At 44.7% G+C, this 23,711-nt stretch overlaps 1 protein-coding gene across 3 annotated transcripts in view; it reads right to left on the reverse strand.

Annotated features, from left to right (window-relative positions):
* The window catches only part of LOC117359930 (guanylate cyclase 2G-like), a 99,259-nt gene that overhangs the window by 75,178 nt on the left and 370 nt on the right, over positions 1-23,711 (reverse strand). For 2 of the 3 annotated variants that reach the window (XM_033943406.1, XM_033943404.1), the window contains exons 2-6: positions 21,931-22,279; positions 11,798-11,922; positions 6,345-6,506; positions 2,886-3,030; positions 950-1,085 (exon numbers count right to left, since the gene is read on the reverse strand). In XM_033943406.1, coding sequence (XP_033799297.1) covers positions 950-1,085; positions 2,886-3,030; positions 6,345-6,506; positions 11,798-11,922; positions 21,931-22,243 — 881 coding nt within the window. In that variant the 5' untranslated portion in view covers positions 22,244-22,279. Of the gene's footprint in view, positions 1-949; positions 1,086-2,885; positions 3,031-6,344; positions 6,507-11,797; positions 11,923-21,930; positions 22,280-23,342; positions 23,440-23,711 lie in introns of those variants that run through there. The other variant, XM_033943405.1, reaches the window with a different exon arrangement.

A 23,711-nucleotide genomic window follows, 5' to 3' on the forward strand; every position in this document is an offset into this window, starting at 1 on the left:
CCCCCACACGCTCGACCTTAACGCCAGTATTGAGCTGGCATTAGTTCTAGCCGCGTAGCGTGCGGTAATTTCCTGTGTGCGCTAGAAACGCTAGCGCACCTTAGAAAAAGGAGCCCGTAGTTTCCGATACACTTGGTGAACAAATATGTTTACAAAGGCCTCCGAAAATCTAAATATGTGCTGAAAGTCGTGATTAAGAGATGTAGGCCTTTGTCCCAGAACGCTGCCTGATAGGATAAGAGGTGTTGGTGGAATTTTTTTTAACGTACCGTACATCCTTTTACTGATAGAAAAAAGAAAATGGCATATGAACGTCTAGTCCGTTTACTAGTTGCAAGTGGAAATGAACTCGTGAAGGTAACTCAGGATAAGGCCAAACAGGGTTTTATAACAAAAACACCCGAACTTGAACCTAATTCGAGCCTCCCCCTGGCAACCAGTGCAATGCGCACAAGAAGGCAGCGAGTGACACGGGCGGACGTCTGTAGCTTGAAAATGAGTCTCGCCGCTGCATTTTAGACAACGCGCAATCTCTGCAAGTTCTCCAGTAGTCCAATTGACTCAGGACCAGGGACTGAGCCAAGAGTCTGAATGAGACGACATCAAAGTATGCTCTGATTGAGCGGAGCTCGCATAAAGCGTGAAAACCCTTCCTCACCAGAGCATCCGCCTGATTCTTCACGGTCAGATTCTGGTCCAAGATTGCACCTAAGATCCGACGAAATGGACCTGGCAGGCGGGATGGGGGGGCGTAGAGCTGCGCTTGGCGCTTTGCTCTTCTAAACAGGCGCCAGACGCGGTTCCTCTCCCTTTTACTGAGGCCGCGCCACATGAATAGCACGCATATCATTTGACTGCTGTCGTGCTGAGCATCACCCTAGCGGTATTTATGGCTGTGTTGTTGGAGCACTGTGCGTCCCGCCCTGAGTATGGTGGGGTCTTGCTATACCTGATGTTTCGTTTGTAGCTGTCGTATTGCAGAACAGCAACAAATCTTGATATGTTTCCGGAACGCTGAAGATCATACACAGAAAAATCCAGGAACCTCTCTCCATTTTCTCCGATATTCACCAGCCCAGTGAGTCCTTGAAAAGAGCAGTTTGTATAAGGCAAATTACAGTTTTCTAAAATGATCAGCTAACAGATATATACTCTAGAGCAGTGGTTCCCAACCCTGTCCTGGAGGACCACCAGGCCAATCGGGTTTTCACGATCGCCCTAATGAATATGCATGGAGCAGATTTGCATGCCTGTCACTTCCATTATATGCAAATCTCTCTCATGCATATTCATTAGGACGAGCCGGTTGATTAAATTCCGGGCAAGGAACAAAAAGCAAACAATGAAACTGAACTTACAATATAAATACATAAACTGCATTTGTCAGCATTACCAAATACTGTGTGCTGGCTGTGAGCAGAGTGCAAGCAGAGGATTCTGGGATATTATATTAAACACATCTGAGCCTGGGGCATGTCTGCAGATTGCCACTAAATGACTCCTAAAAGACCAGTACAGTACTTGAGATTTACAACTAACCTTTTTGCACAGTACTGGAGAGTATCTTGCAAAGCCCTGGAATTTCAAAAGATGTGATGACAGCTGCTTAAGGAATTCAGACACCAAATGGGTCCAGCTACCAGAGTCATTGTGTCAAACAGATACCAAATTATGGCAGAGGAAGATACTGGAAGCCCACATTGATAACCTTTCCCCTTAGTTGGACAGACGAGGCTCCTGCCCAATTCAACTACCCTTTGCTGGCTCTACCACTGATACCCTGCAATACTTAACCAGAGAGTACAATTGAATTATGAATAGTGATCACTGTGGCATTATCCCATTACTGCCGTAATGGTCCAGAGGCAGAGTAGAGCAAGGACTTATCTGGTTCATGACGATTTTCAGTATGCTAACGGGGTATGTGCCTGGATAAAGCTAATATCACAATAAAGGGTATCCGAAATATATCATCTTAGTCATTCAAGCATCGGTCTGAAAATCAGCTGGCACCCTGATAACACCGGTGGTCGCACTTGACACAGATATTCAATGCCATTCATGGATCAGGCCCAGCATTGAATATCTGAGTCTAATTCAGCCCGCACCTGTCAGCGGCTTTAAAACTTGTTGACCGCAACGGGCTGCATATCGGAGAGGTACATTTTTTTTGGTGTCAGGTGAAAAACGCGCCGGGACAAAGGCGCAAGCAGACAACTGAGCGCAGCGCGGAGGCGTGCACCGAAGAAAATGACTGTTTTTAGGGGCTACGACAGGGGGTGTGGGGGGTGTGGGGGGGAACCCCCCCACTTTACTTTATACAGATCGCACCGTGTTGTGGGGGCATTGGGGGGGTTTGGGGGGTTGTAACCCCCCACATTTTAGTGAAAACAACTTTTTCCCTGTTTTTAGGGAAAAAGTTACGTATTCACTAAAATGTGGGGGGTTACAACCCCCCCAAACCCCCCACAACGCCACCGCAATCTGTATTAAGTAAAGTGGGGGGGCTCCCCAACAAAAACCCCCATCGCAGCCCCTAAAAACAGTCTTTTTCTTCGGCGCGCGCCTCCGTCTTGCACTCAGTTGTCGGCGCGCGCCTTTGTCTTCCGCGTTACTGTCTATGAACCATTTTTTTTCATTCACCTCAGCAAAAGCCTGTATATGATCAAACAAATATCCTAGAGCAGTGGATCTTAAACCTGTCCTGGAACCAGTCGGGTTTTCAAGATATTCCTAATGAATATGCACACGGCAGATTTCTATGCCTATTACCTCACTTATATGCAAATCTGCCTCATGCATGTTCATTAGTGAAATCTTGAAAACCCAAGCTGGGAATCCCCCAAGGACAGGTTTAAGAACCACTGCTGTAGAGAACTGCTTACCAATGAATTGAGTCTTTTTGTAACCTCTCAGGCTACTGACAATGGATCTTCCATCATAGATATCTTTTCCTTCATGTAACAGCTGCTTTATCGACAAAGCATAAAGGATAACAGAATCGTGCAGATATGCAGCATATGGGCTCACCTAAAGAAGCATAAATGAGAAGTTTAGCATTTTGCACAGAAGCATATATTACAGTAGATAAAATCTAGTCTCATCTAAATTTTAGGCTTATATGCTTTTAAAACCAATAGGAGGAATTGTTTTTTTCACTCAGAGAATAATTAAGCTCTGGAACGCGTTGCCAGAGGTTGTGGTAAGAGCAGATAGCGTAGCTGGTGTTAAGAAAGGTTTGGACAAGTTCCTGGAGAAAAAGTCCATAGTCTGTTATTGAGAAAGACATGGAGGAAGCCACTGCTTGCCCTGGATCGGTAGCATGGAATGTTGCTACTCTTTGGGGTTCCGGAATCTTGCTATTCTTTGAGGATTCTGCATGGAATCTTGATACTCTTTGGGGTTCTATAATTTTTTGTCATTCTTTGGGATTCTGGAATGTTGCTACTCCTTGGGATTCTAGAATCTTACTACTCTTTGGGTTTTTGCCAGGTACTAGAGACCTGGATTGGCCACCGTGAGGACGGTAAATAGAAGAACCCGTGAGCTTGATGGACCATTGGTCTGACCCAGTAAGTTCTTATCATCTCTTAAGATTAAAGGCTCAATTCTGTTTACATAGTTAGATTACAAAAAAAAAATCCATTAACACTCATTGAAACTATTATCTATAAAGTGATGGAAGAGTGTAGTTTTTAAGGTTTTATGAAAAATCTGAAAAGATTTATATGGAGAGGTAATTCATTCCATATCGCAGTTAGTAAATATGAAAAGGATTGAGAAAGGTCACTAAGAGACTTTATTCCTTTTATGGAAGGGAAAGAGAGCTTTTACATATGAATTGTTCTGCTGCCTGAGGATCTCATAGTGTTTAAAGATAAAGAAGTCAAGGGAACAAGCACATTTAAACTGAACTCTCAATCGAACAGGAAGCCAATGTAGCTTCCTCGACAAAGGTGACTCATGATCAAACTTTTTCTTTCCAAAGATCAGTCTAGCAGCAGTGTTGTGAACCAACTGTAGTCGTCTCTCGTTTCCTTGACTTAATCCCTCACAGATAGAATTACAGTTGCTTATGGATTAGAATAGCCACCCCTCGCTGACGGCTACTATAAGATGAGAAATAGACCTCCCCAACCCAGCCCCTCTCTAGCTTCTCATGTTCTATAGTCGTGAGGTGGGTCTCCTGTAGAAAGGCAACATCGACATGCTCCTTACGAAACCAGGCCAGCACCATTTTTCTCTTAATCGGGGAGTGGATCCCATCCACATTAAGTGTGGAGATTTTCAGTTTAACCGTACTCTAACTGCCCATCAGTGAAAAGAATGTGAAGCTGCAGTCCTAGAATAAGGGAGAGGTGGACCCCCCCAGCCAGGTCCCTCCCCCCTAGATATACAAAGGGAACGCCACCCACAGAGCCCAGAGGATGGTCTGACTGTTGCCCTCTGCAAACTAGCACAACACACAGATCATGTCCTTGTACTCTCAAACGGCCATTCAAACTCCCCCCATGCACACCCCACCCAACACACTCCCTCCCTCTCCCGACCTCCGCACCCCCAATAAACCCACCATCTACTCAGCCCCAAACCTTCCCCAAAGACCAGAAACACCAAAGAACCCCGAGCCCTCCCTTCCCCACCATGTATTGTGCTCCTTGCTATCCATCTTGTATTGGCTGCTTTATCAATAAAACTTATTTAAAAAAAAAAAAAAGAATTACAGTAATCCAATTGCGCCAAAATGATAGATTGAACCAATACTGTACAATTCACTTCCAGGTGTGTACCTTTGACACAAGTTGATCTCTGAATTTCCCCTAACCTCTTGCAACTAGAAAACTTCTGAGCCTATTCCAAAACTTTCTTGAATTATGTTACCAATTGGGTCTCTACCACCACTTCCATGAATCCACAAATCTTTTTTGTGAAGAAACATCTTTTCTTACTCCTGAATCCATAATCTCTGAGCACTTCTTACAGAACTTCCTTTCTACGGAAAAACGTCGCTTTCTCATGCTTACTTTATACTTTGAGGTGTTTTCGTATTTTTATGCTATCTATTTAGTCTGACACTAGGGTTACCGTGTGGCTCTGTTTTGGAAGCAAAGAAAGTAAAACCTGGATATCTCAATCCATCCTCCTTTTTCTGGAGCCACATGGTAACTCTGATCAAATTTTTTAAAATCAACACTTCTAAGATCTCCTTGCTCCCTGTAATAATAATTGACGATGGATTACAAACAAGAACTAGAAGAGAGAATTGTTTTGTCTTGTCACAGTAGGTATGGTTAGCACTTAAGAGGCAGTTCTCATAAAGAGGCACTTAGGTGACCAGAACACTGGTATATAGATGAATGTATATTCGGGCAATGTATATTCTTAAAATACAAATGAATATTCACATATACTGTTTACATAGCTATTCTACTAAGGTTTACTTAAAGGAAAAAAGCTCAAAAGCTGAAGGACAAGGGTCTCAGAAATCCACACCAAAGATCATTTCAATCTCATAGGTTTCATTCATAGATCCAGAAAAACCTTCAGCATACCTGAAGAGCATATACAAATCGCTATCTTCTTCAAATTTTTCTTAGGGATTACACAACTTTATGATGCTGATATGTCCCCGATTTTTTTTCAGATATCTTCTATGGCAGCCCTTCTAATCTGTAACTAATGACTTTAATTCACCTTTGAGCACATTTGTCAGTATGCCACCACCAGCCATACGATATTGGAATCGGCTGCATGTATCACTCACGGCATATATTCATCATCTGATCTGGGGGGTTTTTTGTGTTTGTGATATGTAAAAAAAATTTGAACTTATTTTTAAAAATATTATTTATTATTTATTTTATATTTTAATTCATTCAATAAAATGTTATCTCTTCAGTTAGCTTTAGTAATGTCATATGAAAAGCAAAAATAACTTAGCTTAAAGCCGTTTCTCTGGCTTACACCATCAATGCCTTAATCTTTTTGATGCCGGCAAGGGACTGGCCGACATGTTTCGCCCTTAGCCCCCTCTTGAGAGTCAAAGCGTACCATCTTGACTCAGATTCAAGCATATATTAATGTGCAAAAAAATGCATGTGCAGAAAAGTAAATAGAAGAACCCGTAAGCTTTTATAAGACATGTGTTGTTTTTTGCCTGTTACGCGATTCTTCTATCGTGCATCGTATTTTTTCTCAGACCCACAGATCCAATCTGACGGGACCTATTTCGCCCTGCATATCAAGGAGATTACTACTTCCTTTAAGTATCGGTTTACTTCATTTTCGTCCTTTTGGTTTACATCGCTACCCAGAGTTCCTGCTTAAATGTAGAAGTTACCCACCTGCTCCTTCGAAGAGATTGAACTATTAAAGGGATGCTCTTTCAATTTTTCATAGGCCCGCTCCATAAATTCCATGTAGGTAGACCTTCCATAGTCACGAAGAGCAATCACGAACACACACTCATAGTCTTCCATTGTGCTGTCAGTCTTCCAAAAGTTATCCTGAGAGATGGAAGAATGGATACATTAAGGAATTCGTCGTCACTATTTAAAGTACCTTTTCTTTTTTTTTTATTGCTTCAGAATTTTCCTAAAATTATATTTCATTAGAAACATACAGGAACATAAGGATTGCCATATTGGGACAGACCAGAAATAGAAATGGAAATGCTTTAGAAATGATAAGTGGTAGTAATAGACTGAAGGTTCTTCAAGCCTAGTAGTGGCCAATCCAGGTCAGGAAGTTCCTTTTATACTTAAAATCAAAGTCCACAGCCCCAAATAAGAGAGAGAAACAACGAAGCAAAGTACAGCCAAAGAAAGGCAGCAATGAATTTTCATCTACTGACAGCAGACATTAAATATGCCTCAAAACAACCTTCCCCAACTCCACTAAACATGTTGACAGGTCACATTTGTATTCTACTCAAGAAGAAATTTCTCAAGATGTACCAGATCAGAATATGTACTTGTCTATTCCTCTGGAAGGCGATGCGACACTTCCAGGGGAAATGGTTTGATTTTTGTATTGCTTGATTGATGACTTTTTTTCTTTAGTTCTGTTTTCTGTTATATATAAACTCAATAAAACTTATTGAACTTAAAAAAAAAAAAAAAAAGTTCCTTCTAATACAAGTATCCCAGACCTCTGGGAAAGGAACAATTTGTAACATTGCAACACATCTGAAAAGGTTTGGACCCTTTGACCTGCAGAGCAAAAGGTCTTTTTCTGAAAGAAGTCCTTCATGCTCCTTATCTCCCTATGGCACTGAAAATTGTACAAGCAAATTTTGGCACATGCCCAATTTGTGTGTGTAATTCAATTGCTTAACAAGCCAGTGTCCATAATTGGGTACTGACAATCAATTATTATTGATGCTTATGGAAGAGTAAGGCGTTATCTTCTGCTAATGCTATCATTCCACCTCCATACAGCAGAGGCTGCCAGCTCAAGACTGAGCGGGCTACATGTCCCAGACTGCACTGGGCTTTACAGCTCAGTGTTGAGCTACCTTAACAATGTAACCCTGCTGAGTCAGGGAGCGGGGTTCAGCAGGGAGGTGTTTATCTGCCACAGAGGCGAATCATTTGGGAGTATACAGAGTAAGAGTATCCCAAAGGAGAGAAACCTTCCCTAGCTGTGGCTGCATTCAATCCCTGGGAAGGACTTGAGTGAGAAAGTTAGCTGAGAACCAATCCAGGAAAACATTAGAGAGCTTCTAATTCAAGACTTCTGTAAACTGAACCTGCTTGGAGTAAACTTCCTGTGCTTAGGGTGTGGCAACTGAGCTGAAACCAGTTGAGACTGTTGTTGGAGAAAAGGGGTTTCTTTCTCCTGCATGTTCTTCTGTTTGGACTATTTAACAAGTAAAGTAGGACTTATGGTGCTTTAAACCTGAGAGAACTGAGGAAATTGACCAAAAGCTGAGGTTGCTGGACTGAATGTGAATAGGCTAACTGCCTAAAGTGTACAGGCTGATGCACTAGACATGAGATATAAAAGTTGAAAGTATATCTCTGTCTTTACTGAGCTTATGAGGGAATAGGCTTAGATAAAACATTTTGTTGCACCTTCTAAAGTGGTTTATGTGTACTGACTGGGTGAATGTGCCAGGAATCTCTCACAGTGCTAATGGCAAATAATTAGAATTTAAGCATGCATCTTGATAGTCACTATTCTATACAGATGTGTGCATAAAAATATACCTGTGGATTCAAAAACTGTCATGGCCATAGGAGGGGCATGGGCGGGGTAGGCAGTGTTGTGGAATACAGTGGATCTGTAGCAGTGTCCCTACTGTGTCACCTCAGGTACAAAAGAGGCCAATGAACAAAACTCTGACTAGACCTGAACTAAACTGTCATGGCTGCCTGCCTGCTTCTTGCATCTACATTCGGACTGCCATCAAGGACACTGGCACACCAAGGAACATCTGCACTTCAACTCTGAGTGTGAAATTGCTAAGATTTGCAACAACACGAGTATGTGATAAGACATGTGGACCTCAGTGCCAGCACCTATAAGGAATTACATTACATTACATTACATTACATTAGGGATTTCTATTCCGCCTGTGCCTTGCGGTTCTAGGCGGATTACATTATGGAAGATATCTGGGCAGTTCCAGTAGAATTACATTTCAGGATAGGAGTATATTACAGTAACAGTAAAGAGTTATGATACTTCAAGTTCACAGAAGATAATACTTATCACAGAAGTTATTACATATAACAGAAGATAATGCATTTTGCAGAGGTAATACTTGGCAACTCGATTGTTTAAATCAGGTGTAATGTAGAAGAGTTACAGTACATTTTAGGTCACAGACAAAGAGATAGTATAAATGGGTGTTTCCGAAGTCGTTGGTTGGGAACTCATTGGGTGGTGGTTAGAGTGATGGGAGATATTTTTTGAACAGTAGTGTTTTTATTTCTTTGCGGAACTCTTTTATGTCTGTTGTTTTGGTCAGTAATTTTGAGATGTCAGAGTCTATTTTAGCTGCCTGTGTCCCCAGGAGGTTGTCGTAGAGTTTCTTTCGACAAGTACCGTTGAGTGGTGGATAGGTGAAAAGGTTCTGTGTTCTCCTTCTTCTTGGTGGGTGGTAGTGATGAAAACGGTTGTTTAGGTAACTGGGTGCCGTGCCATGGGTTACTTTGAAAATGAGACAGTAGAGTTTGAATTGTGTTCTTGCTTTTATTGGTAGCCAGTGAGATTCTAGGTATGCATTGGTGATGTGGTCGTATTTGCTGAGTGAGTATATGAGTCTGAGGGCTGTGTTCTGGATGGTCTGTAGTTTTTTTATTGTGTTGGTCGTGCAAGGTAAGTAGAGGCTGTTGCAATAGTCGACAATACTTAGCACAAGGGATTGGACAATGATCCTGAATTGGTCTTTGTTAAAGAATTTCCTGATTTTTCTTAAATTTCGCATTGTGAAGAATGCTTTTTGGGTGACCTTTAGGATTTGTGTTTGCATTGTGCAGCATCTGTCTAAATGTATTCCTAGGATTTTGAGGGAGTTCTGTATAGGGTACTTGATTGAGTTTACTTCCAGTTCTGTTAGGGTGTCTGAAACAACACCTACCTCCTCTGTTCCCCTTCCTACCCCAGTCTCAACTATCTTCTACTCTGACTCCCTTCTCCCCCCACCCCCATCCATTTCATATGTCTTCACTCTCCATGTTCATCATCCATTCCATCTGTATCTCTATCTGTTTTGGCCAACATTTCACATCTGTGTTCCTGTTCCTCTCCTCCCACAATGTTCAGCATCTGACCTCTCTGTATCCTCATCCTTCCCTCTGTATCCCCACAGCATTACCTCTATGTGTCCCTGTCTCTTACCATGTCTAATTTCTGCCTCTCTCTTCCCCTTATTTTGTAATTCCCCACCCCCATGCCAGCATCTCTTACTCTATCTTCTCTGCCCCCTCCCTGCAGTCTAGCATCTCTCTCTCTCTCTCTTTCCCTCCCTCACTGGATCTAGTGCCTATCTCTCCCCCTATCTTTCTCATCCTCTCATTCAAACTTCCCTCTGCCTCCCTCCCCAATCCAGCACTTCACTCACTCCATGGTCCCTTACTAAAGTCCAGCATGTCTCTCCCTCTTTGCCACCTACCCTCCTTCCCCCCAGCTGTCCAGCATCTATTCTCTCTTCCTTCCTCCTCCTGTAGCAGTTTTTCAAACGTGCCTGGGTCACGGGCAGCATTTCCAATGCAAACTCACTTCCTCTAGTTGGCTCTGAGAACCTTTCTGCAAATGTGTTCCACCCTCAAAGAAACAGGAATTTATATTCAGAGGAAGAGGGGCATGGCTGCAGGAAGGCTCTCAAGGCCAGCCAGAAGAAGTCTGTTTGCATTGCAGACACTGTTCCCTCTAAGCTGAGCGGGGGTCCTCCACTTTCAGTCCTTCCAGTAGGGGGTGCTGTTTTCCTGTCACAGTTTCAATACTGAGACACAGGCAAGCTCTGCAGCATTCCAGGGAATCTGCCTATCCCTAGTGACTGAAAACACAATATTTTGAAGCACTTCCCCTCCCCCCACTGGCATCAGTATAGTTGGAGGACTATAGCTCAGTATGGAGGGAACAGTGATTGCAGACACTAGCCATGATCCAGAAAAGTGTAGAAAACCCCCACAGGGAGAGGACTAGAGTTACTAGATGTCCAGGAAAACCCGGACATGTCCTTTTTTTTTTTTGAGGACTGTCTGGGTGCCCAGATGTTTGGTTTTTTTTTAAATGGGGGAGTCTGTCCGAGTTTAGCTGGCTCTCCTGACTCGTCCACCTACCTCCTCTCTGGCAGCAGCAATGGGGTCAACCTGCTACTGCCAGCCTGCCCAAGAAGCCACCTTTCTGCAGGTCCCACCTACACGGGAACACAAAATTGCAGCAGAGAGGCGGGATCAGGGGCAGGCTGGTGGCAGCATGATTACCTCGTTGCTGCTGCCAGCTGCCTGAAGATTAAATTAGAGTGGCCGGGCCCAGGGAGGAGGTAGGTAGGGGAGTCAGGAGCTAGAGAGGTCATGAGAGGAAGCAACATTGGAGGAGGGAGGGGATAGGGGCTGGAGAAAAAGCATGGAAGGAGGGAGGAAAGGAGGACTGAAGAAGCATTATGGAAAGGAGTGCTGAAGAAAAGAGCATGGAGTAGGTTAGTGCTGGACGGGAGAGGAGGTTGGAAGGAGAGAGACGGGCATCTGCCACGGGGGGATTAGAAGTTGGAAGGAGAGAGAGAAAGAAAGTAAGAAGCATCCATGGGAGAGGGGGGGTTGGAAGGAGACAGAGAGAGAGATACAACCATGGGTGAAGAGGGCTGGAGGAAGGAAGTGAGAGAGAAGCACTAAAAAGGTACGGAGGATGGGAAGGGGGACCAAGGAAATGGCTGTGGGTGGAGTGTGGATGGCGTCATGTGTCCTCATTTTGGTCTTCACAAATATGATAACCCTAGGGAGGACGGAAGGGAGAAGTAGATGCCAAATCACTTGGGAGAAAGGGGGGCGGCCTTGGAACAGAACAAGATGCAGTTCTGACCTGTAGGAGCTGGAAAAAGGAAGGAGAGAGTAGACCAGTGCAACCCAGGTAGGCCCTTTTTCTCCATCCAAAGAGATGGTCTTTATGTAAATAATCTAGGGGTTTTTTTGGGGGGGTAGATTTCATAGATACTCGTTGTATTTTTCTCTCCACTCTGGTTTTTGAAGTCTTTACACTTGCACCAATGTTCCTCCAAGGCCAAGCTTTAAGTTGTTTATTCGTTTCCTACGCCTAGTAGGTGTTAGCTGAAGAAATAAACTTTCCTTACCATATAACCAACAGTCTCAAATTGCTGCAGGACAAAGAACACATATTTCCCGTGCATCATTCCCAGCAGCTCAGCTTCCTGCAGCACAGAACGGACTTCTTCAGTGCTGCAGACGAGGATAACAACTGCCAATAAAGAAGTCAGAATTGCAGTCAAAATGTTGATATAAATATAACAGTAGATGGCATGATTAGGCAGACTAGATAGGCCATATGGTCTTAATCTGCCTTCATTTTTCCATTATTTCTGGTTCTATTTTTTCAGATTGTAGTTATAACTTTTACCACTAGGGGAGGCTCATTACAAGCAGTTGTGAAACTTTCCAATATTGTCAACTCAATGAAAGATAACCTTTTCTTCTATTCAACCTTGTTTGGTAACAGAGTATGAACAGAGCTGCTCTTATTAACAAAGTTATACAGCATTATAAGGTGATCGAAGGAGATGAGCAAAGCACAGAGTCAGTCAGCTACTTTCACTTTGAAAACGTTGAGGTGCTGACTTTGCTTATCCTTTGGCATAGGCCGGGTTACCAGATTTTTCAACCACCCCCAGGCCAGCCCCATTCTGTCCGGCCATGTCCCATTCCACCCCCAGGCCCCGCCCCCTCGACTTGCATGAGCAACAAGTGACGTCGGACAGCATTCGCGCATGCTCTCAGGTGACACGATGATGTCACATGCATGCACGTGACATCACCCTGTTGCATCCATGCATGTGTGAATGCTGTCCCAACATCACTTGTTGCCGGAAGCTTTTCAAAACCTGCACAATCTGAAACTGCTGCATTGGCTATTGCCATAGAGTTTTATTGATAGTATCGCCATGGGCGACATTTGATGTTATAGCTATATGTATGTTGATATTGAGTTTTTGTTCATTGTATTTGTATTTGATATTTTATGTATGTTAATGTTAATTTGTAAACCACTGAGTTTCATGCGGTATAAAATTTTTAAAAAATAAATAAATAAAGTGCTGGTTTTGAAAAGCCGTCCGGGTCCCCGTACATATCCTCAAAAGGACTGCATACTAGTGCTGCCCGATTCACGATTCGAATCGGTTCACCGATTCACTTTGGGAGAATCGATTCGAATTGATTTAAAATAACAAAAAATCGGCTTCGCGATTCGGCTGACCCTCCCCCCTCTTCCCCTAAAGCAGGAGCGGCAGCGCTGCTCTTGTTGGCCGGCTGCTAACGCATCTGCTTTAGAGGGGGAGGGGGGAGGGTCAATCGCGAAGTGCTGCTGTCCAGCCCCCCCCCCCCCCCGCCTGGCTTCTGGTACCCCCCGGCGTCCCTTCCCCCCCCTGGCTTCCCCGCACCCCTTTACCTTTGAAGAGTAGCCTGCACAGAAGATCGCAGCGTTAGCGATGTCTGCAAACAGCTTCGGAGATGTTTCCTCTGCCACGTTCCTGCCCCTACTCTGATACTCTTTAAAGGTAAATGGGTGCGGGAAAGCCAGGGGTGAAGCCGTACACCAGTGGGAGGCCAGGGAGAACTTGCAGGCCTTCTGGGGGAGGGGGGGGTGTGAGAAGTCCTTTGGTGTGGGGGGTGGGACAGGCCTTTAGGGGGAACAGGCAGGCAGGCCTTCAAGGGGGGAGACAGGCTTTCAAGGGGGGGAGACAGGTTTTCAAGGGGGGGGAGAAAGGCCTTTAAGGGGGAGAGACAGGCCTTCAAGAGGGGAAGACAGGCATTTAAGGGGGGGAGACATGCCTTCAAGGGGGGAGACAGGCCTTTAAGGGGGGAAGACAGGCCTTTAAGGGGGGGGGGAGACAGGCCTTTAAGGGGGGGGAGACAGGCCTTCAAGGGGGGGAGACAGGCCTTTAAGGGGGGGAGACAGGCCTTTAAGGGAGGGGGGACAAGCCTTCAAAGGGGGGGGACAAGCCTTTAAGGGGGGAGGCAGGCCTTCAAGGGGGGAGACAGGCCTTCAAGGGGGAAACAGACCTTCAGGGGGGACAGGTAGGCCTTCAGGGGTGGGGTGCAGGCCTTCAGGGGGGACAGACCTTCAAGGGAGGGGGCCCTGGTGAAGAAGTAAATGGAGGGAGGGAGGGAAGGGGGGTTCAAAGAGACATGCATATGCTGGACTTTGGGGGGAAGAAATAATGGGTCTAAAAATAGAGAAGAAGAGAGATGATGGACAATGGGATTTAGGGAGGGAAGGAACAGAAAGGGAGAGAAGTTGGACACAAGGGATGATGTGGAGGGGGATAGAGATACTGGATAGGAGGGTAGTTGAGAAAAGAAAGGGGGAGATGGTGGACCCTGGGGTGGTGGGGAAGGAGGGAGAGATGCTGGATGAAAAGGTAGTTAAGAAAAGGTGGATCTGTGGAGGGAGACGAAAAAAAGGAAAGATGCCAGAGGACAGAGATGGCAGATGGATGGTTAGCATGGAGAAAGAAGAAAGAAGGAGACCCTGGCAAGCAAGTTATCAGAAGACGACCAGAGCCTGGGACCAACAAGATTTGAATAATGACCAGACAACAAAAGATAGGAAAAATAATTTTATTTTCTGTTTTGTGCTTACAATTTGTCAGATTTAAAATGTGTATCCTGCCAGAGCTGGTGTTAGACTGCAAACGTGAGCTAGGATTTAACAGAGAGAGGAAGTCTTTTTTGTTTGTTTATTTTGTTTACACCACAGCGCCAGTGTGGTTAGGAGAAGGCAAAGGGGGTGAAGAGACTGTAAAATAAACCCACCAGGATGTTTGAAAAAAAACACCCAATTGGGAAGGAAAATCGAATCGAATTGAAAAACCAATTCAATAGGCTGAATCAAATCAAATCAAATCGAAATATTTTTTCCTGAATTGGGCAGCACTACTGCATACAGTATTACAATTTTAAAGAGATTGTGAACCACTGAAGCAGGCATTTACTGAAGTACGGTCTGTGTCAGGTTTGTATGAAGTGCGTTCTACGTGAGATACAAAGTTTTTGACAGCTTGGATAGGGTTACCATTTTTCAGGCCACAAAAAATCCGGATACTTGGCCCCGCCCTGATACACCTTCAGCTCTGCCCCTCATGATTCAACCTCCAGTCCCGCCCCCACAAGCCTCCTCTCTTCTTCCCTGACAAGCTCCGGCCTCGAGGGCCTGAAGCATGCGCAGATGTGTGTGACACCATCCATGCGTGTCAGTTGCCCTCCAGAAGCGTCCGGAGCTCGTTGGGGCTTTCCAAAACCCGGACAAACTGCTAGGTTTTGGAAAGTCTGTCCGGGACCCCGGACAGTCTTCTAAAAAGAAGACATGTCTGGGTTTTTCCGGATGTTTGGTAACCCTAAGCGCAGATACCTTGGGCATTAGAAGGTAGTCCCACTAGGAATGCCCTCTCCTCTTCAAATTTTGCCTAATAAGAGCCGTAGTCCCTCCTAGAGCTTATCAGAGGAAGGACCAAGCATAGAAATTTGGAAATAAATTTTATTTGCTTAATAGTTTTCAGCTAACACTACAATTAATATTATTACTATCCATTCAGTCGTGTCTGACCCTTGGATACTCTGTAGCTCAGTCCTTTGTGTCGGTTAGAAAACTGGGCGGAGAAATGGCAGATGAAGTTCAATGTGGAGAAATGCAAGGTAATGCATTTAGGCAGTAAAAATAAGGAATACGAGTACAGAATGTCAGGTGCAACTCTGGGAAAAAGTGAACAAGAAAGGGATCTGGGTGTACTGATAGATAGGACCCTGAAGCCGTCGGCACAATGCGCAGCAGCGGCAAATAAGGCAAATAGAATGTTGGGCATGATAAAGAAAGGAATCTCGAGTAGATCGGAGAAAGTTATAATGCCGCTTTATAGGGCAATGGTCAGACCACACTTGGAATACTGCGTCCAACATTGGTCTCCCTACCTAAAGAAGGATATAAAACTGCTGGAGAGGGTGCAGAGACGAGCAACCAAACTAGTGAAGGGTATGGAGAAACTGGTATATGAGGATCGACTTAAAACACTGGGATTGTTCTCCCTTGAGAAAAGGAGACTGCGTGGGGATATGATCGAGACCTTCAAAATACTGAAAGGAATCGACAAAATAGAGCAGAGAAGATTATTTACATTGTCCAATTTGACACGGACAAGAGGACATAAAATGAAGCTAAGGGGGGGCAAGTTCAGGACTAATATCAGGAAGTTCTGCTTCACACAGAGAGTGGTTGACATCTGGAATACTCTCCCAGGGGAGATTATTGCAGAATCGACAGTCCTAGGCTTCAAGGGCAAACTAGATGCATATCTCCTTGAGAGAGGCATATAGAGATATGGTTGGCTATAGGGTAAGCCAGGTGTATACCTGGCAGGGCCACCGCGTGTGCGGATCACCGGACTTGATGGACCGAAGGTCTGATCCGGAGATGGCGCTTCTTATGTTCTTATGTTCTTATGTTCTTGCCATTAGAGAATGACACAGTGACAAAATTCATCACCGTTCCCGTCCCCGCGGATAACCGCGGGAAACCATCTTCATGTCATTCTTTAAGGAGAGAGGAAAGAATCAGAGTATAATTGGGCACAACCACTGACCCGCAAGCTTTGCTTTGAAGAATGCTGGTATAGAAGGACCGAGGTTGAAATAGACACTACAGAATGACAGTCAGGGGTGTCAAAGTCCCTCTTCGAGGGCCGCAATCCAGTCGGGTTTTCAGGATTTCCCCAATTAATATGCATGAGATCTATTAGCATACAATGGAAGCAGTATATGCAAATAGATCTCATGCATATTCATTGGGGAAATCCTGAAAACCCGACTGGTTTGCAGCCCTCCAGGAGGGACTTTGACACCCCTGACATAGAAGAAAAATCGACGCCTTCAAGCTGTGGCGCTAGAGAAGACTTCTGCGAATCCCAGGGATAGCTAGAATCGCCAATAAATAAATAATTAAAATGCTTAAGCTACAGGATTTCTCCTTAATTAGTCTGCATGCTTCTGGAACAAGAAATGAGCAACAATTGCTTTTCTATCTGATCAGTTGTTTTTTTAAATTATGAGTGCTGGGTCTTTTCCCCCTTATAGTCAAGACCACTTTAAATTGGAGGTTGTGCAGTTTCTAAGTCCTATTTTCGCCTGTCCCAGACTGCATTATTGGTGTGTGACCTACTGGTAATACTGGGGACCTTTAGAGCAGTGTATCTCAAACTGTGTGCCTCCTGAGATTCCAAGTGTGCTGCGGTACACTGAGGAGGAAGAGAGGCGCCTACGCGGTACAGCGCCGGCGCTGCCCGATTCGCCGAAGGCCTGCATGTTTTCCCCTTCTCTCTAGCATCCTCCGGCTTCCACCCTGGCCTCCCAGTCTCACATTTAAAGCTAATTACAGCAGCCTGCAGAGGATCGCCGGTAGGTAAAATGATTTTATTTTCAATATAGTGATTGAAATGTGTCATTTTTGAGAATTTATATCTGCTGCGTATATGAAAAATGAATGGGAAAAAATTGCATTACAATTAGTAAAGGGGGTTGGGATCTGGGGCAGAGCTTGGGTGGGCCTGGGGAGTAGAGAATGACACGGGGAAAAGGTTCATCCCCATCCCTGCCCCGTGAGCTCAGGCCCCATCCCTGCCCCGATTCCATGAGTTCAGGCCCCGTCCCCGCGAGCTGTCCCCATGCCCACCCCACAAGCTCGGTCCCCGTCTCCACCCTGCAAATTGTCAGATCCCCTCCACACAAGCCTCGAATAGTTATGATTTTATACTGAACTTATTTTATTAAAGTATAAAAAGAGACAATATTCTGTACAAGGATCAACCAAACCCCTGTCTCCCCTCCCTTTTACAAATATTCCCCTCCACTATTGTGAAAACTGAACAAACCAAATTACTACAGAATGCTACATAGAAAAATCAAGCTAACAGAATACCTCAGTCACACATGGCAGGAATAGTGTTAGGGGATTGCAACTAGGGCAACTGCCCCCTGGTCAGAGAGAGAGACCTAAGCCAGCTGGAAGCTAAAGAAGCACAGCCTGGGCTTTGCGATCCCCAGTTATGTCTAATACCAGCTCTAGCAGGATACATATTTCAAATCTTTGAACCTCACGGTATAGCGGTATACAAGAAATAAAATTATTATTATTATTATTAAATCTGAAATATTCTAATCACAAAATATAAAATAATTTTATTTTTTTTTTACCTTTTGTTATCTGGTAATTTTATTCTTCAAATCACATTGGTCTCAGGCTGTGGTTTTGGGTTCCTTCTGTCTCATCGGGCATGGCTGACTCCTGAAGGTAAAATAGTTGCAAGAGGAGCTGAGGAGGAGATGCCAACTCTGACAAGGGTGCAATTTTTTTACCACAGGAGCAAGACTTTTCACCGCTTCCACGGAGCAGTGAAAGGTCTTGTCCCCATTTCCGCGGGGCGGTGAAAGGTCTTATCCCCATTCCTGCAGTAAACCAGTTGCAAATTTCTCCATTCCTGCAGCTTTACTGCGGTGACCACGGTTTACCTCGGTAAACGGTCCCCGTGTCATTCTCTACTAGGGAGATCTGTGGTTGGGGTACTCAGTTGATATTTGTTAGACTTAGGGGGTACTTAGCTTGAAGTGGTTGAGAAACACTGCTGTAAGCAATCTGCTGGCGCCAGTGCCTCTCCTTCTCTCCGGCCCTCTTCCCTGCTGGCACCCCCTACTGGCATCTCAGGGCCCCTTCTAGAGGGCATCTACACATGTGCGGACGTGAACGTGATGATGTCACACATATGCATGATGTCATCATGGCAACGTCCACACACCTCTGGGTGCCTCAAGCAATCCAAAACCCAAGTGTTCCAAAACCCTGAGGCCAGCGGGCTTGGTTGTATGTAAAAGGCGCTATATACCCCAGCACCTCAGGTAATAGCACCTAGGGGTATTAGGGAAGACCTTTTTCTGTAAGCAAAAGGGGATGGCTAGAAGGAAACTGGTATCCAAAGAGCCGCACTTGGGTCTTTTTTGTTTATTTCACAGATGGATCCAACACAGTTTGCAACTTGGTGGTTGGAGGAGAAGCAACGCAGACAGGACACGATGCACGGAGCCTCAAGCCGTGGCAACTACCTTTAGTGTGCCCCGGCTCGAGAAAGTTTGAGAGACACTGCTCTAGAGAGATGCAAGGTCACCAGCAAAAGGAGTGCCTTTTAGGAGTAACCTGGAATGAGGGAAGAGTTTGGTTAATCGGGCACAAACTGTGTGGCGTGGGATTATTCTGAGAGCTAGAGGGGCATTCCTTAACGCTCAGAAAATGAATTATCTTTGCTTTGGCAGTATGGATCAGACTGGAATTAGTTTAAAACCAAGGACTTACAACTGTAGTTTATTTAGGGCTAGATTCACTAAGCAACCCAACCGTGTACCAATTGGTTTGCAACCCCTTTGCGACCCGATTTTCCTCCGACCCGATTCACTAACTTCGGTGCCGATCTAATTCCGATCCATGCATGCAAATGAGGGGAAACAGCATGCAAAGTAGGCAGGGATAGGATTCACTAAACAAATCTGGGACACCGACTGGACTGGCCGATCAACAGAAGAAGCGACTGCTGGGGACCAGTCGCACACGTCCCTGCCAACTCTCCTGCTCCATTGCCGCCCTGCTCTCTGCCCCGATCTTCCAGCCCTTCTGTCTGCCCCGAGCTCTGCCCCAACTCTCCTGCCCCGACTCGAGCCAGTGGTTTTAACCCACGGGTTAAAACCATGGGCTCGCAAGTAAAAAGTAAAAACAAAACACGGACATCAAACGCATGCGCAGACCATCTACAGCAGCGGTCTCAAACACGTGGCCCGCAGGCCACATGTGGCTCTCCAAGTTTTATTTGTGGCCCGCAGTCTGGACTGGATCATTCCCTTCCTTTTGGAGCAGCAGCGGGTCTAGCCGGTTCGTTCAGTTCAAAGCCGCGGGTTGGCGGCTCCTTGCGCTATTCACTCCTTCATCGGAAGCCTCTCTGACATCACAACATCAGAGAGGCTTCAGACGCAGGCGCGGATCTCGCAAGGAGCCGCCACCCGTGGCTTTGAATGGAATGAGCCGGCCAGACACGCTGCTGCTCCAGCGGCGTACCAAGGGGGGGGCGGTCCGCACAGCTGGTCACCCTCCACTGTTCTTCCTAGAGTGCGGCTCGCGGCTCGTCTAGAGCAAGGGTGCCCAACTGCTTCCCTTCCCTTCTCACCGCTGCCATCGGGGAACAGGCCAGCACCATGCTCTTTGATCTCCCTGCTTCTCTCGCCGCCCAACCTCAATTCTGACGTCGAGAGGACGTTCTGGCTAGCCAATTGCTGCCTGGCTGCCCGGAACGTCCTTTCCGAAGTTAGAATTGACGTCGGGCGGCGAGAGTTGGTCGGCCATGTGGAGATCTCGGCCTGTTCCCGATGGCAGCAGCAGCAGCCTATTCCCCGGCGGCGGTGGCATGGGGGAGGGCAGGAAGGAAGAAAGAAAGAAGGGGGGGCAGGGAGCCAGAAGGAAAAAAGAAAGAAGGGGGGGGACAAGGAGTCAGAAACAAAGCAAAAAATGGAACAAGGAGTCAGAGAAAGACAGACATAGAAAAAGAAAGAAAAAGTTGGGGGAGGGAATGAGGTCTGGAGGAGAGGAAGCATACAGGAGGCTGAAAGAAGAGAAGAAATATTGGATGCACAGTCAGAAGAATAAAGTGCAACCAGAGACTGATGAAATTACCAAACAAAGGTAGGAAAATGATTTTATTTTCAATTTAGTAATAGAAATGTGTCAGTTTTGAGAAAGAAAAGATATTAAACTTTAAATGTGAGTGCTGCAGAAAAAATAGAGTACTTGGAGGGCCGCAGAAAAAATAGTTAATGTCTTATTAAAGAAATGACAATTTTGCATAAGGTAAAACTGTTAAAGGAAAGTTTTATAAACTATAAAGAGTTTAACCTCATGCAAAATTGTCATTTCTTTAATAAGACATTAACTGTTTTTTTCTGCGGCCCTCCAAGTACCTACAAATCCAAAATGTGGCCCCGCAAAGGGTTTGAGTTTGAGACCACTGATCTACAGGCATAGTAGATGGTCTGCGCATGCATCTGGATAACTGGAGAGCTATCCGTGAGGTCAGTGGGGGGGGCATTCCTCCGATCACCCCCATCTGAATACAGGCCCATTGGGATTCAGTCGGCCTGCGTCGGATAGGACACGGAGCAGACTGACTCGGCCAGGTTAGTGAATCTAGGCCAAAATCCAGTATATTGTTGGACTTCTGCTTGTAATAGCTTTCGAATTTATTAAAAAATTTGATAAAACGCTTATTTAAAAATTTCTAAACGAAGTACGGTACATAGAAATGGGAAATATCAAACAATTAAGATTAAAAACAGACTTAACGAAAAATGGACATTGTACAAACAGAAACCTGACGGGAAAAGGGGGGTAGAACTAGAATGTGTATAGGAGAGATAACACTAATGGAAAGAGGAAAGGGATCGGGGGCACGACAAAACCAAAAACTTTTGGGAAGATGTAATGTAGGGCCAAGGAATAAGCATTGTTCTCTATGGACAGGACTGAATGAAAGTGTTTAAATTTCGAGTGCGTCCTTAATTAGGAAAGTTTTCAAGGAACACTTGCATCTGTCTAGAGAAGTTTCTTCTCTAAGGGGGGTTCCACAATTGTGGGACAGCAATCGAGAAGATTTCATTGCGTCTAGTATTAATAATTTTTAATGATTAATTGAAATTGTTTCCCTTATATTTATCAGTTTAAGGGGTGGGGAGGGGGATATTTTATTATTGCATAATTTATATGATAATGGAATATATGGTTGGGAGGGATGGGAAAGGGGAAGGGATAAAATTTATGTAATGTACCAATGATTGTTTTTAAGTGATATATTTATTGTTAATGTGTATGATTATATTTAACACTTGATGTAATTTTGAAAATGAATAAAGAATTTAAAAAAAAAAAAATTTTTTTAATGAGGGCACTGAAAATAAATTTTGTTTCCTTGAACGTAATGTTCTTGGAGGGCAATGAGGCATTAATCGTCTGTCTAAGAAAGTGGTACAGTGTGATTGTTGAATTTTGAATGATAAAAGGTGGCACGTCAGGCATTGGCACGCCGACAGTCCCATGCCGCCATCTGCGCGCAGGACAAATGGAATTACCATAAATCTCTCACTGAGGAAAAAAAAAAAATGATAGAACACTTACTTCTGGCAACAGATGAGACGTGCTGGAGGTTTTCCCGAAGGGACGTGAGATTTTTGGGGTTAAACTTATTCTTGGTGGTGATGGTGAAATTCACATTTAGTTGATCATCCAGACTTCTCCAAAGCTCATCAATTTTGTCCCACGTGGAGCCCTCTGCGACTCCTCCAAGCATTGCAATGTGTCTCCAGCCAAAGAAATGAAGAGTTTGCTCTAGGGCTTCCACAATTCTATGCAGAGGGGACACCATCTTCACGTAGGTGTCGTAGATGAGAGCGTCGTCTAGTTTGGGAGTCTGACTGACGAAGCCAAACATGGGAATGTTCCACTGAGAAACTAATAAGCCTGTTACCTAGAAAGCAACAAAGTGCAAAGTTACTCATCTCTACAGATTTAACATAAGTAGTAAGAATATAAGGTTACTGGGTCAGACCAATGGTCCATCAAGCCCAGTAGTCTTTCCTCATACGATATTTAGAAGGGTTTAACTGGGCAAGAGAGGCTTCTGCCTGGGTAAACTCCACAGAGCAACCCGGCACACAATTTCCAGTGTCACTGAACTGGTTAGTGGAACTGACCACATAATCAAGTTTCAAGTTTCAAGTTTATTAGATGACTTGATAAATCGCTTAATCAAATATTCTAAGCGATGTACACTTTAAATTTAACAATTAGTAAATATAAAAAACAAAAACAAACAATACAGTACATACAATTATTAAATAATGGGTAAGAACTCATGATTATTAACATTGATAAACGGGAAAGAAGGGATGAACTACAATTCATAAAGTAAAGAAGAAACATTGATGGGAAACACAAAAGGAATAATTAACACAGGTTTCATAATAGAAAGGAAGGTACCAAGCCTCAGGGTGAGGCCAGAACAATAAAGGAAGAGGCACAGGAGATGTCTAAACCAACTTCCAGTTACATATTGTGGCAGGAAAAAGGGGCTAAGCCCTAAGACATACAGTATGCCAGTCAATAACAACCCTGCAACTGGTTGCAAATACTAACATTGCAAGCCTTGGTCATACAGAGGCAGTTCCTGTAAACTTAGAAAAGACAGGAACAAGGATGTATTTGCCTTTGAATAGGCAAGGCAGTGTGCAACAGGCAAGGGAAAGTTTTACACCCACTTACAAAGCTGCACCAGGCAGGAGGGGGAGGGGTGCAAATTTCACACAGAGTAAGGTCAGACCTCAGGGAACAATTGACTAGGCAGCCAATCAGAGAGCTGAATGGCTCAGCTCACCTGATTAAACAGAGAGCTGATTCACACAGCAGCAGGTCACCATGGAGGAGTTCACCACAGCAGCCACCTGAGAGTTCATCTCAGAGACCACCACCAGGGAAGAACAATCGGGAAAGACACTGGAGAAATCTCAAGCCAGACTCTGGACCAGACATACCTTAGCTGGGGGCAAGACAGGCAACCGAGAACTCCTAGATGCAGGCTTATCAGGCTGAAGGCAGTGATAAGATAGCTAGTTCTCAGTTAGAGATGGGAGTTAATGAGAGCAGCTGTGATTGCCAAACCCAGGAAGAAAAGGCAAGCCAAGATATTGAAATGTCTACAGAATTCGCAGGGCTTGAGAATATAAGTAACACTGCAGAGCCAGAATATGAGATGGTCTGGGAGGAAATATATCCCTTTGGCTAAAGTCTGCTGTGAGGCCAAAAGGGAATGCTAAGGTTTCTCTGCATTTCTGTGAAGGAGGGGCAGAGCACTTCCCTGACCTCCTAGTTCAGTCCTTCTAAAGAAACCAGTGTTTGTGTGA

The sequence above is a fragment of the Geotrypetes seraphini genome, chromosome 4 (assembly GCF_902459505.1).
Source record: "Geotrypetes seraphini chromosome 4, aGeoSer1.1, whole genome shotgun sequence".
Classification (NCBI taxonomy): Eukaryota; Metazoa; Chordata; class Amphibia; order Gymnophiona; family Dermophiidae; genus Geotrypetes; species Geotrypetes seraphini.